We start from the raw sequence: 13,111 nt of genomic DNA, 5'->3' as shown, positions 1-13,111 counted from the left end.
CTCCAGAAGATAATGCATTGCAAGGCCCTAGTTAGAGTCTGCTACCTAACAATGAAATAAATCTCTTATCCTCTCACTGTGCCCTGGTACAGGGGTCAGCAACAGACAGCCCACAAAGTCACTGGATCTAGCCTGTGGAGTTGGGGAGGCTTTGCTTGTGCCTACGCCCATACCTGCACCAGGGCAGGCAGTGAGGAGTGTGCCAAGGATGTGCAACTTTTTGTTGTGCCTGCACCACTGCCACCTCTCCCCATCCTCCCAGTTGCAGTCCAACACAGACCAGGTGGTTTTGGCAGTGTGTAAGAAGTCGGATACTTTGCCTGCACCCACACTGGAGCCAAGCAGTTGGGAGCTGCACCTGTGCCATGACCACTTCCCCAGCTTCCCACTTCCCAGCTGCAGCATGGGCTCTTCATTCCAGTGTGGGTGCTAAATGAGTAGTAACATTCAGCAAGGTTAAAAGTGAGGAGCTGTGCTGGTACCAGGTAGCTTCCAGCTGTGCCCATGCCACAGCTAGGAAGTATGGGGGAGGGCAGAGAGGGGCAACATGGATATAATTTGAAGATACTTGGTCCTGGCACAACTCCTCAGTGGCTGGAAGCTACATCTGCACTGCAGCTGGGATTCAGGGGGATGAAAGAAGCAATGGCAGCATGGGTGTATCTCCCAGCTGCCTGACCCTGCCACAGGTGGGAGGGAAGCCCTTCAGATTGTTCCTGTCCATGACCTGTAAAAATGTTGCTGGCCCCTGCTTTACATGCATCCTTTTTCACATCATCTCATACTTCCAAAGGCTGGGTAAATACCATTTTCTCCTCTTTACAGACAGTAAAAGTAAGGCAGAAAGTCACTTGGCCCAAGACTCCAGACCACATCAGTGCAGAACTGTTTCATAGTCAGGATATATTTTCCACAGTGCTTTTGTTAACTCCAGTTCTTAATTATTCCAGTGATACAGGTTTCATTGATTCCATCAAGAGACCATCACAAAGGAGACTTAATACCTATCACAGTTCAGTTATTTTCTCATTTAGCCATCTCTTCCTTAATTGTATCCTATTGACCCAACTGATGCCTGTAACCAACATGTTTAAATATAAGATTATGTATATGCTAGGATGATAACCCTAAAAAAGCAGCTTCATTTTCTTTTTGCAAATGTTGTATTATTAAATAAAAAAGTATATTCAAATTTTCAGTAGGAATTACATTTAAAAAACTCAAAACTTTAAAATGCTACTATACACTGGAAAGTTTACAACAACTCCTATAACATTTCTAGTAAAATTCTGTCAAATTAAGATGGAATATGAGCGTCTGCATTAGTAAATAACATAGGATACATATATCTGTGTTTCACACAGAAGCAAGAGATTCCTATGCTCAGTAAGTCAGAGTCTGCCATATCCTTGCCACAGGCCTGAGGATCATCCTGTTGTTCCTAAGTTTTAAGTACTACCATGGAGTTGGCCAGGGAGTACAGGAAGGGACTCCCCAGGCAAAAGCAGAGAATCTCAGTCTGAAAAAAAGTGATCTGGCACTGGGAATCAGACCCATTTTCCAGGTCAGTGCACTGCCTCTAGAACAGCAGTTCTCAACCTTTATGGGCTTGTAGTAGGACACCCTGCTTTAGAAAACTGAGGAATCCAGCTTCCTCAGTTTGAAAATTGTGCTAGGGAGTCAGAAGGGGAGAATCTCAGATTGCATAATGAATACCAAGTCCGTTGAATACACAGAATGTAAAGCTTCTGTTCCTACTCCAGGACTCTAAGGGCACCTATACATGTGCAGTGAGGCTGCTCCACTCAATTAATTGTGGTCTGTGCAATTAATTACCATGTGCCAGCAGACTCCAGTGTGACATGTAACAGCATCCCCACACTGAAAAATGGCGGGGCAGGAGGCACTTTAACTAAAACTTGCTCAACTTTTTTCAGTGCGGGGATGCTGATACACATGATGCTCCAGGCACTTTAATTAGAGTGGCTCTTGGAGCCACTCTAATTAAAGCGCCACCCCTCCCTTCTTCCCAAGCATGTATATAAACACCATAAAAGGCTGCTTCTAATTGCTAAACAAATTTCTTAATGATTAGGTTCAGTTAAATAGACTTGAACTTCTCTGCTCTGTTGATCAAAGCTGTAAAAATCATCTGTTTTGCTGTACTAGAGAATGGTTAGACTATAGAGGAAAGTGGGCAGGTCTTAAATTGAAACACATATCGGATACTGACTCTCTCTGTGACCTTGAACAAATCAACAGCTCACACAGCAAAACTCTGATCAACCTTTCAGTACTCTGCTGTGACAGATGCTGATTAGGCAATATAAAGCTAGAATAGGCCTTCTGGGTTCTGTACATCTAGTCCAGTCCCCTGAATTCTGAAGCAATCATTTGTCCAGGGACATATATAAGACTGGATGCATCTACAAGAGATATTTATTGCAGAGCTGTCTAATTAGTTCCTTAGTAAACATCTCAATGTCTACTGAGATGGCCTTATTAGGCTGTAGGAAACTAATAAACTCCGTAACAGGTTAGTACCTGTAGTATCCTGCTGCAGAGTTTTTCCACGCGCAGTAATGTACATGTAGATGTTGACATGGCTGGCTCAGGCATGAGGGGGCTTCAGTGAGGGGGCTACCTGGCAGCTAGCCCCACACTGGAGTACCCTTGTGCCCCAACCAGCCCCTCCATAGCACACTGAGCTGGGTCAGAACAGCCCCAGGCTGACAGGCTTACCCCTCCCAGGGCTGCTCTAACCCAACTCAATGTGCCGCAGTCCACGTTAAAATGGCATGCCCAGGAGCATTAAACTCTGACACAATATGTACTGTAGTTTATTGCTTTGCATTTGTTGCATGTATAGATGCACTTTGACGACTCTTATACACCACAGTGGCAGAATATCCTACAATTCTCCCTGCAATACACACAATATACCATAGGTTAAAAACACAGGAGATAATGCCTTAGGCACTTGGCATCTCTGCCCCTGCCTTCACACCTGAAGAATGGGGATAACACTACTTACTTAGCAATTCTAAGGGAAAGCTCTGGAGATTAGTTGATATATCTGATAATAATGGAAGAGCTAAATGTTATTACTTGAACAAATTCAAATCACAGTCAAAATTATTTCTTCACTTTAAGGATAGCTTCAAGAAAAGAATTCCAAAAACCCTGGTGTCCCTGTGTGCTCCTTGCAGATCCCAGTTAGAGATGAACCTGCCAGTTCTTGTAACAAATATTTGTGCTCTATCAACCCTTGTAACCAGGTCTACCACAGGGATAATTCTATGCAGTGACAGATTTTGAGGCTTTTCATGTTTTTTCCACAGACTATTAAAGACAGAACAAATCAAAATGTTTTGCAGCTGTCTTAACATTACATTGCAATACGCTGATTACCAGTGTAGGACTATAAACACCGGGATGACAGAGAAGACTCTGCCAGATTACAATAAAAATAAACAAGGCAAAATATTGAAGTCTTTAAATAGGGCAAAGGAATTCATCAGATAATATGCTTCTGTTCGCTGTTAGGTTTGATAAACCTACAACACTCAGATGCATCTAAGAAATCCACAAACTATCTCCCAAACTAATTTAGAGAAAAGAATTTTATCTACCTGTGTACAAGACCAGATATCAGTGCATAAGATGCAGCATTACAGTGACACGTGACTGGACAGCTCCCAGTACTGGCAGTAGGTACCAAGCTTTCACCTTCTTTAAGTAGATTGAACTAGGTCCAAAATGGTAATGACAGAGACCTTATAATCTGACAGCTGTTTGTTGACCTGTGTAAAGTGAGCTGGTAGTCACATTTCTATTCCTATGCATGAAAAATCTCATAAGAACGACTGCTTTTATCAAAAGTTCCACTATTTCAGGGTGCAATTTCATGACACTGCTTACAGGATTTCAGTGCTTTCAAATTGGGACACAGACCCTTAGTCTGATTCACTTCCAAACTCCAACCCAGTCTAAACACCAAGTACTCACCTATGCTTTTTGCACATTTAGAGAACAGCTTGCTATTCATAGCCTGAGCTAGAGGAAACAATATGCAATAACCATTGACTCAATGTTGCTTGCAATTTACTATCATCATAGATTTTATTTATACTTTAGCTCTAAAATAAATGCTACTGGATTTTGTACCTTCTTTCGGTACAATGCAGGAAAAAAAGCCATTTAATATTTGCAATACATCACCCATAGTTTAGGTTCTGATACTTTCCCTTTTCTTTTCCCTTTTGCTAAAGAAAGAGATTATTTAGCTCTTGATTTTCCAGTAGAAGACAGGATGCCACTGAATGGTAAGAGCAAATCACAAACCTGGAAAATAAGAGATGTGGCAGTATGCACGCATCCAGAAAGATGTTATATCACCTTCACTCTTTTTTAGTAACAGAGTGATCATCAGAGAGGCATCTTACAAAGTATTTCAGGAACTTCCAAGTCAGCAGAACATGGTGCTCTCCTAGAGCACTTTCCAAAATTGACCCTGCATATTTGATGAATCCTTTCCAAATAGGGTGATTGGATTCCTTGTGTGAAGAGCTAATGAACATGGCAGACTCTCCTGGGAAGAGTGTAGTGCATGAAAGTGCAATATTTTTCATCTATCTTTAGTAGGAGTTTAAAAGGAAACTGATTTTCATTGAACGAAAATAGACCTTGAACATATGTTGTTTTCTCATTTATGAACTAAACACTACAGTGCAATGGGCTGCATCTCTGTGGAGTTGTCAGGCACCATCATACACCTTAGATGCCCCAAAAATTTAAAGTTTCATGGTAGATTTCAGGGTTACTTTTTTTGTTAAAAAATAATGTAAAAAATTAGTCACCATAATTGACAGCTTGCTTCTGAGAATTAATCCCAAGTCAAACATGAGAGAACCAAAAGTAAAGCATTAATGTCTTCCATTTACTAGCACTGCAGGCACCCTACAAGTCCCATCACAGTGAATATCACTACCTATTAGAACTAGCACTGAAGTTTCTGTGCGGGCAACCCAAGCTTCATGTCTGAGATATATATATATATCCGTTAATCTTAGCATGTCATTTTCTTAAATGATCAGACTTTAAGCCATTTGCTTCAGTAAAACCTGCAGCATTGAGTTCCATTAGTAATTACATACTATGCGAAAGGAAAAAGTCTTTTCTTCTTTCCCCACAATTACCCTATTTTCCACAGCAAGAGAAAACAGATCTAAATTACTGGGCAAAATCTTTTGCTTTCTGTATTGGGAGAAGATAGGGCCAGGGCTTGGCCCAAGATAGGGGCATGGCAGGGCTGCGTTCAAAAGGTCCCGTAAAATCCGTCTTGGGCCATAACTAGCTACTTCCCCTCTCTGCATGTTCCAGATGCTTCAAATCCTGCCTCCTGGCTGCAGACTCCTGGGTTAAAGACAGACATCACACATAAACCAGCTTAAGTGATCAGAAACTGGTTTAAACCTGTAGCAGAACAGATGTTCAGAGCACATAAGCCAGTTTGAAAATGTCTGAAACTGGTTTGAGATAAACCTCGTCGAATGTAGTGTAGCAAAACCCCCAGTTTTTCTTTTTTTCTTGTTTTTTAATGCATTCCCTCCCCTTCCCCAACCATTTCTGACTTTTTCTCTTCCTCTCTACTCCCTACAGATAAGTATAAGTAAGCTAAGACATAGGATAAGCTTCAGCATTTTATTTTGGTAGCAAGTTGTATTTGTTTTATTTTTTCTCCTTCTTTATATTCTATAATTATGATTATATTGATTTCTACTGTTTCATGTTACTGTTTTACTGGTACTATATGATTTAGGCCTACGTATGTAAGTTACCATAAGTCATGTCAAGTTTCCATCTCATGTCCCCTGATGTCGTAACCTATGACTCATACCTACCCCTCCTACGTAACTTTGTTCCTGGATGAACGGGGATGAATGAGGGTGCTTGAGAGACAATGGCAGTAGGTCTAAAAATAGCTACCTCTGAATGACTGAACCATCAACACCAATACCTGGACCAACAACCCTGCCCTTGGAACCACCCTCAGCATTCAAAGAAACAAAAGATGAGGCAACTCACCATTGTGCTAAGGCTGCACATGCTCAGTAAGAACACCTGGAACCCTCTGGAACAAAACTCACTGGACAGGCCCTCCCCATAGGAGATCAGAGGTAGTCTGCCCCATAAAAAGGAGTAGTAAAGACTGCCTCCTTGGGACATCCTCTCCATCTGGACCAGCACCATGCCACACTACCTATCCACCCAGAGGCCCTGCTGGCGACCCCCCCTGGACAACACCTACTGGACAAAGACCCTTTCCAGCCTGGATAGGTAGCTATCACCCCCCACCCTCTCCACAACCAAGGATTTGGACTCTGTTTCTCTTCCCTACCTGGACTCCAACCCTTCGAGTGAGTGAGTGAGTGAGTATGCACCCAACTGATTTGTGTGTTTATGTATGTGCAATTGTGTCACACCCTCCTGTCTAACAGCGCAATTTTGAGATCCTTAGAGTAGGCCTGACTCCACAGGGCAACAGCAACAGTAGTATCAGACTTAACCAATTTTGCTCAAACCAGTTTATGCAATGTCCCCTTGCTGGTTTAAGATAAATCAGATACCCCCCAACATCTCAGCATGCTCTCTGGGCTGGGCGGGGGTCTCTGCTTCACAGCAGGGTAGGAGCCTCCCTGCTGCTCCCTGGGCAGAGCTCCTCCAGCACAGACTTGCAAACACAGCAGGGTTTGCTGGCTTCCCCATGCCCTCCTCCCCCTCTCTTCTCACCACTTGCTGATTAAGCAAGGATTCCTTCCTCCCCTCTCCCACAGCACAGACCATAGTCATCATGTGGTATGCCAGTTAGTGCTGTATAAGGCTCTGGCAGACACTGCAGACATAGCAGGGTCTGCTGGCTTCCACCTGCACTACCCTTCCCCTTGCTGCTCAACTAGGAAATCCCCACCTCCCTCCCTCCCATCTCCCACAGCACAGACCCCAGCCCCATGGACCCTAGGCATGTGGTGTGCTAGCTAATGCTGAGAGGTGTCTGTGTGTGTCTCCAATTTCATTGGGACAGGCAGGCAGACAGAACAGGGCTTTTGGAGCTAATCAACAGGTCACCCTGGTAAGCTGTTTAAGAAGAGTTTGAAGTAATGGGAGAGAAGCTATTGTTTTGCTAATCAGGTGATAAAGACTCTTATCAGCTCTGGGCTACCTTGCTCACCTGTTAGTTTGCTGCAGACAGTCTGACAAGCAGGGGGGGAGACTGCAAAGTTCCATATCATCGATGGAAGCATGCACTGCACACAGCCCCTCCCCCCTTGTCTCAGAGTGCCAGCAATGGTCTGGGGGCTAACAACTCTCCCAACCCTTGAGCAGCCAGCAGGAGAAAGCCTGGGACGGTGCAGGCAGACATCCCTAATGAGAGAGTCCTGCTGGTGCCTGGTCATGCCCCCCTGCCCTCAGCTCAACTCTGTGCAAGGGAAGGGAGGGCTCCTTTAGCACACCCTGCCCCCAGCTTCTAGCCTGAGCCACCGTAGGCATGTGCCTGAATTTCCTCAATCCAGAGAAAATGTCTGTCCAGTTTCTAACCAGTTCAGCCTAGCTAGGGTAGACAAACCTGCAAAGGTTGAATCAATTCAGACTCAGGCATTTTGAATGTCTGTCCCTAGCCCTGATGCTCAGGTAGCAGTATTTGCATACACCTTTGTGAGCTCCATGGCAGGCTATGGAAGCGGGGATGCCAGAAAGTGAAGATGATGCCCAATTTTCCTTGCAGAGAACAGAGGAAGGACAATAAGGAAACTCAGTGTTGCAATACCAGAGTTAGACAGGAAAATGATAGGCAGTTCTCTGGCTGAAGGGCAAAATGTACTATATTTGCATTTGCAGTAGAGAGGGGGCAAAAAACATTAATTTTGCTGGCTTACCCTTAAGAGGGACGATGGACAAGTCATATTTCTTTCCATAACAATTCTGCAATTTTGTTTCCAGGGATCCCACTGAGTAAGAACTCTAGGATTCTCTTGGTTTACCTATGGGCAGTATTGAAATAGCTATGACAGAAATCTCATTCTGCCCTTCTTGGGAGGTGGGAGGAAGAGGTGCGGGGAAAGAATCAGGGCAGAGAGATCATAGAAACTTGGAAAAATGAGGGTTGGAAGGGACATCAGGAGGTTATATAGTCCAACCCTCTTCTCAAAGCTAGACCATCCCCAACTATATCATCCCAGCCAAGGCTTTGTCTACCCAGGTCTTAAAAACCTCCAACCTAAGGATAGAGATTCCACAACCTCTGGGTAGCCTGTTTCAGTGAACAGTCTAGATCCATCCACTTTGTAAACACCTTTCAGGTAGCTGAAGGCTCCCCCACAAGTCTTCTCTTCTCCAAACAAAATAATCTCAGTTCCCTCAGTCTCTCCTCATAAGTAATGTTTCCCAGCCCCCTAACCATTTTTGTTGCCTTAAGATGGACTCTAATTTGTCTCCATCCTTCCTGTAGTGGGGGGCCCAAAACTGGATGGAGTACTCCAGATGTGGCCCCACCAGTGCCAAATAGAGGGGAAGAATCACATCCCTTGATCTGCTGCCAATGCTGCAACTAATGTAGCTCAGCATGCTGTTAGTTTTCATGGCAACAAGGGCACACTGTTGGCTGATATTCATCTTATTGCTCACTGTAACCCCCAGGACCTGTTTTGCAGAGTTACTGCTTAGCCATTCAGTCCCCGACTTATATTGGTGAATAGCATTTTTCCATCCTAAGTGCAGGACTTTGCACTTGTCCTTGTTGAACCTCATGAGATTTTTTCAGCAGACTGACTGAGCATAGGCAGGTGCAAGCGACAAGGATTTTGGGATGACTGTGCCCAGAGGAGACTCCCAGGGAGAGTCCAGACTGTTCAGTGACAGTCCAGGGACGGGGACTGGGGAGGCCAGTTGGTTTACATGTGCCTCCTGCTGTAATACATTACAGAAGACATTCTAGGGGGTTAATTTGTATTTGACTCCCCCTGCTGAAATCTGCAGGGAATGACATACAAGATTAATTCACTCGAAAATGATGTGTTGTGCAAGCAAGATCTGTTGCCTGCATGCTCCAGGCAGGCACATGCAGGCAGTAGATCATGGCTCTGCCCTGGCTCAGAACCCTGCTATCACCGTTACAAGGATCTAGGGCACAGCTGCGATCCACTGCCTGCACGCCCCTGCCTGGAGCATGCAGGCAGCAGATTGTGGCTCTGCCCTGGCCCTAGCTGCCCTTGCCACAAAATGTCAGTGCCACTGCTCTGCTCTGCTCTACCCTGCCCTGCCCTGCTGTGTGCCCTGCCAGAGTGGTTGGGACTGGTCTCCATGGCAACCTCACCCTTGCACTATCATAGCACAGCAGCTGATATCTCCATAAAAACTGGCCCCAGCTATGCAGGCAGGGGCTGCTGGAAAATGTAGTTTGGCTCCTGGCCAGATCCACTGTTTTGCCCACCCCTGCTATACTGGGTGCCTGGGTTTGTGTGCTACACACTGTAGCTGCTTGTGCCTCTTGTGGCACCAGTAGTGCAACTAAGACAGGGCAACCAGGGCATCAGTCCCAGGCACCAACTTGTGGGGGGCAGGGCCACACAAAAATAATAGCTCCTATCGGCTGGCTGTACAGCTGTGCTAGCAGTTGGGAATCATGGCTGCTCAGGGCAATGAGCTGCCCTGTTACATTTCTGAATGGTGTACAAGCCATTGGTTGGCCTTCCCTGGCATATTCAATATGGATTTTCAGGGAGTTGAAAAAAGGCAGATCTCCGTTACATCACCTAACAGGAAGAATTAAACCTAGCATAGCAGTTACTTACTATAACTCACAATGAGGTATACCAATTAGCTTTAGGATAAGGGACTGGCTATACATGTCCTTAATTTTCAACCTTATGATAAATGTAGGAATCTCCATAAAATAACTAGGCAAATTAATGGAAAAACTATGAATAGGTCAGTCTTAAAAGATACCTGATCAAAAGACTGAGATTATACAAATGATTAAAAGGCTGCTGTCTGTGTATATCCTGAATTGTCCAAAATGAACTTGCTTATGGTATCTGATTCTAGCTTTGTAAACCTCCTGAAATTTATTTATGTACCATACTGCAACATTAAAAAAGGTCTGCATTAATTTTACACTGTATATTCATTATTCCTGTTTCTTTTAGAGTCTAACAAGGCTGAACAGACCACAAATTCTGACTGATAACCAACATCCAGAGGCAACAGTAAAATGGAAACAGATGATGATTCTAGAAAAAAAGTGTTATTTGTAGCATGAGCATTTGTTAAAGGTCTTATTGCTAATAGAAAAGCCACCTGAATTATAATTCAAGTAATATTCAGTACAACTATAGCTTATTTTCCTGTTCACGAACTGATATGGATTAACATGAATACTGTCATCTATGCCAACATATTTCAGACCATAACATTTTCTGGTACTTCTAGCTTTGACTAGCTGCTATTCATACTGACAGCATGGTCAGCTCAGTTGCATACTACTGGTTTTGAGCCATGAATAGTTTACCAGAACTTTCTAAAACAGGAGAAATAATGTACAGCAGTTAAATAAATGACTGGAGATCACCACAACTTCAGTTACAGCTTGCAAACAAATAAATATTTATCCTTAAATAGTCAAATCTTTCAAGTTTTTAAAAAACTCTTAACAAATACTGGTCATTGATTGAATAGTCAAACAATGAATAATATGACTGCAGAAAAAATATAAAATTCTTGTGCATAGTCATAAGACTTCCTAGCTTTTTTATGTTACAGTTTTGAGTTCTTGTCCATTCATCCTTATTCTGCTAAGACTAATGACAAAATTGTCAGTTGTGTTTGCGATGTGGTGTTACTAAATGGTCAGGTACCATCTACTCCTTTTGTTGAAACAAGACATTGTTACATTCCAAAGCTATTGAACAAAAAAGAATGTAACATTTGTCATACTTTTACAATTACATTAAAAATAAGCTAAAAATAACAGTTTGAAAACTATGTATAATTACACTAGTTCCAAGAAGATAATAAAGGAAACACGGTTAATCCTGAACAAATTTTAGACTTTTCTAATGAACGAAAGAATCCTCAGACAGCAAAAAATAATCCAAGAAATATTCAATCTTATTCTAAAAAGCATTAGATCTCTATGACATCTACTTCCACCCGCTACACTGCACCTGGAAGAAATCAGAAGTTGGCATGGGGTAGAAGTTCTACATCTACATATGTATGCCACATCAGGGGATCAAGGGAGCACTTGTCTGGATATAAGACATGGCCTCACCTCCTGGAACTATTTTACAAAACTTGAGCATCTCTTCTGAAACATAACTATATGCGGATGAAATAAAATTTATTCTTTCCCCATCTGCTGGTTTTAGGCTGACCAAAGTCCATCTAAGTCAATGCGAGTCTACTTATTTCACTACATTTGGGATCAGGCTCTTGGTCTGAACCTTTGTTAATTTTGGCTGAGACTGTGCCCGGGGACTTTAAAGGCACTCATGTACTTTATGTGGAATGATGGAAATAATTCCGCATGCCTCTCTACCTCACATATTCATTTAAACAGCTGCACTGTAAGTTTATTTTTTATTTTCTTAGACATCTTTATAATTAAATTTAAACACACACTTTCCAGGCAATGTTTAAATCAATACAACTTAAAAAGAAAACTAAGAAAGATTCTGAACCATAAAATTCTCTTGTAGTATGTTTCATATTCACTTATTTATTTAATGCATTAACATGAATACTTGCTGTAAAACACGCTTGAAGTTTTCCAAGCAGTATAGAGAATTCTGTCACATATCTTCCATTAGAAACCCTTGCACTGCTATAGAAATTCCAGTGCAGGATCTCTGTCCCTTAGCATCAAGAGCAGTCTAACAGCTAAGTGACTCTGTGGTGCAATAGCACAAAACACCTTTTGTTATGTTCTCATTAAAGGTTGCCAAAAGCAGTATGACCAGTCTAAAGCTAGGCACAGATGTTACACTTATTGCACAATAAGTGTACAGAAAGCGCTCTACAGCCGTGATCAAACAGAAGTTCATGGCACAAAGACCACTTTAAAAACGGCAGATCTCACTCTAAGTTAAACCTGGATGGATATGGTATCAGACTAAAGCACTTTACCACATCTAAGAATGGCTTCTTCTGCTGATGTTCTTCAGCTCTAGCATAAAAACATTCCTTCCAAATTGCAATGCAATGAAGATAGCAGCTACTTTACTTTTTAGTGTTATGTAGCTTAAAATATTAATGCACATAGTAAGCATTGTGCAACAGCTCAGAAAGCGTGATTACTATGGTCTAAATAAAACACGTCCTAAGTGTAACGTACAACAAACCTCTTATAAAACACTTGTTTTACTTGTTTTACATGATCTTAGTCCTCTGGACAGGGCTGGAGCAGGCTGCGAGTTGGAGCAACAGCTGTTTGTCATTCCCAGCCCCAGCACCGTACTGGAGCCAGCAAGGACTGCTGGTATTATCTCTATGAAGCAGTTCCACGATAGCATAACACATGCTTGAAAGTGTGAGTACTCATGTTTTAAATGCAGTTAACACATCCTAAGTGTAATGTGTGACAAGACGCTAATTAATGCTCATGAAATATCCATGCAATGTCACATATGCATGTTCTATATACAACAGGCTATACTTCTATTCAGGCTGTGCAAACACACTGATTTCTGTAAGCTTGCATATGGTTTAAATCAGAGCAGAACTTAGCCCATTTCACTTTTACATCCAAATCACCTGGGCCAACCTGACAGACAAAAACTCTTGGTATTTTCTGATGTTTATTATATCCTGTGGTCAACTGCTTTCATGCAGTATTAACTTATCTCCACATACTTCTGAAGGGTGAGGCTCAGGTTGTAGCTGGCAGATATAACAGAACTGAGGGTGGGGTGGGGAAATGGGGCAGCCGCTCTGGTGCCACCTTTGTAGAGGGCTGCAAAACTAGCTGTGCTTCCTGCGGCAGCTGATTGTGCTGCTGTGATTGTCACTGTGCAGATGGTGCTGTCCCAGGAATTGCACAACTGCCCTAGATGCC

The 13,111-nt window shown here is 42.8% G+C and overlaps 1 protein-coding gene across 15 annotated transcripts in view; it reads right to left on the bottom strand.

Moving 5' to 3' along the window:
- Positions 1 to 13,111, bottom strand: part of LDB3 (LIM domain binding 3) — a 233,176-nt gene that overhangs the window by 156,972 nt on the left and 63,093 nt on the right. For all 15 annotated transcript variants that reach the window (XM_019502234.1, XM_019502228.1, XM_019502235.1 and 12 more), the window contains exon 4: positions 12,910 to 12,941. In XM_019502234.1, coding sequence (XP_019357779.1) covers positions 12,910 to 12,941 — 32 coding nt within the window. The remainder of the gene's footprint in view (positions 1 to 12,909; positions 12,942 to 13,111) is intronic.

This window comes from Gavialis gangeticus, unplaced genomic scaffold (assembly GCF_001723915.1).
Source record: "Gavialis gangeticus isolate Ggan-Ray unplaced genomic scaffold, GavGan_comp1, whole genome shotgun sequence".
Lineage (NCBI taxonomy): Eukaryota > Metazoa > Chordata > Crocodylia > Gavialidae > Gavialis > Gavialis gangeticus.
The sequence above is the reverse complement of the archived record's forward strand: the minus strand, read 5'-3'. Positions and strand labels throughout refer to the sequence as shown.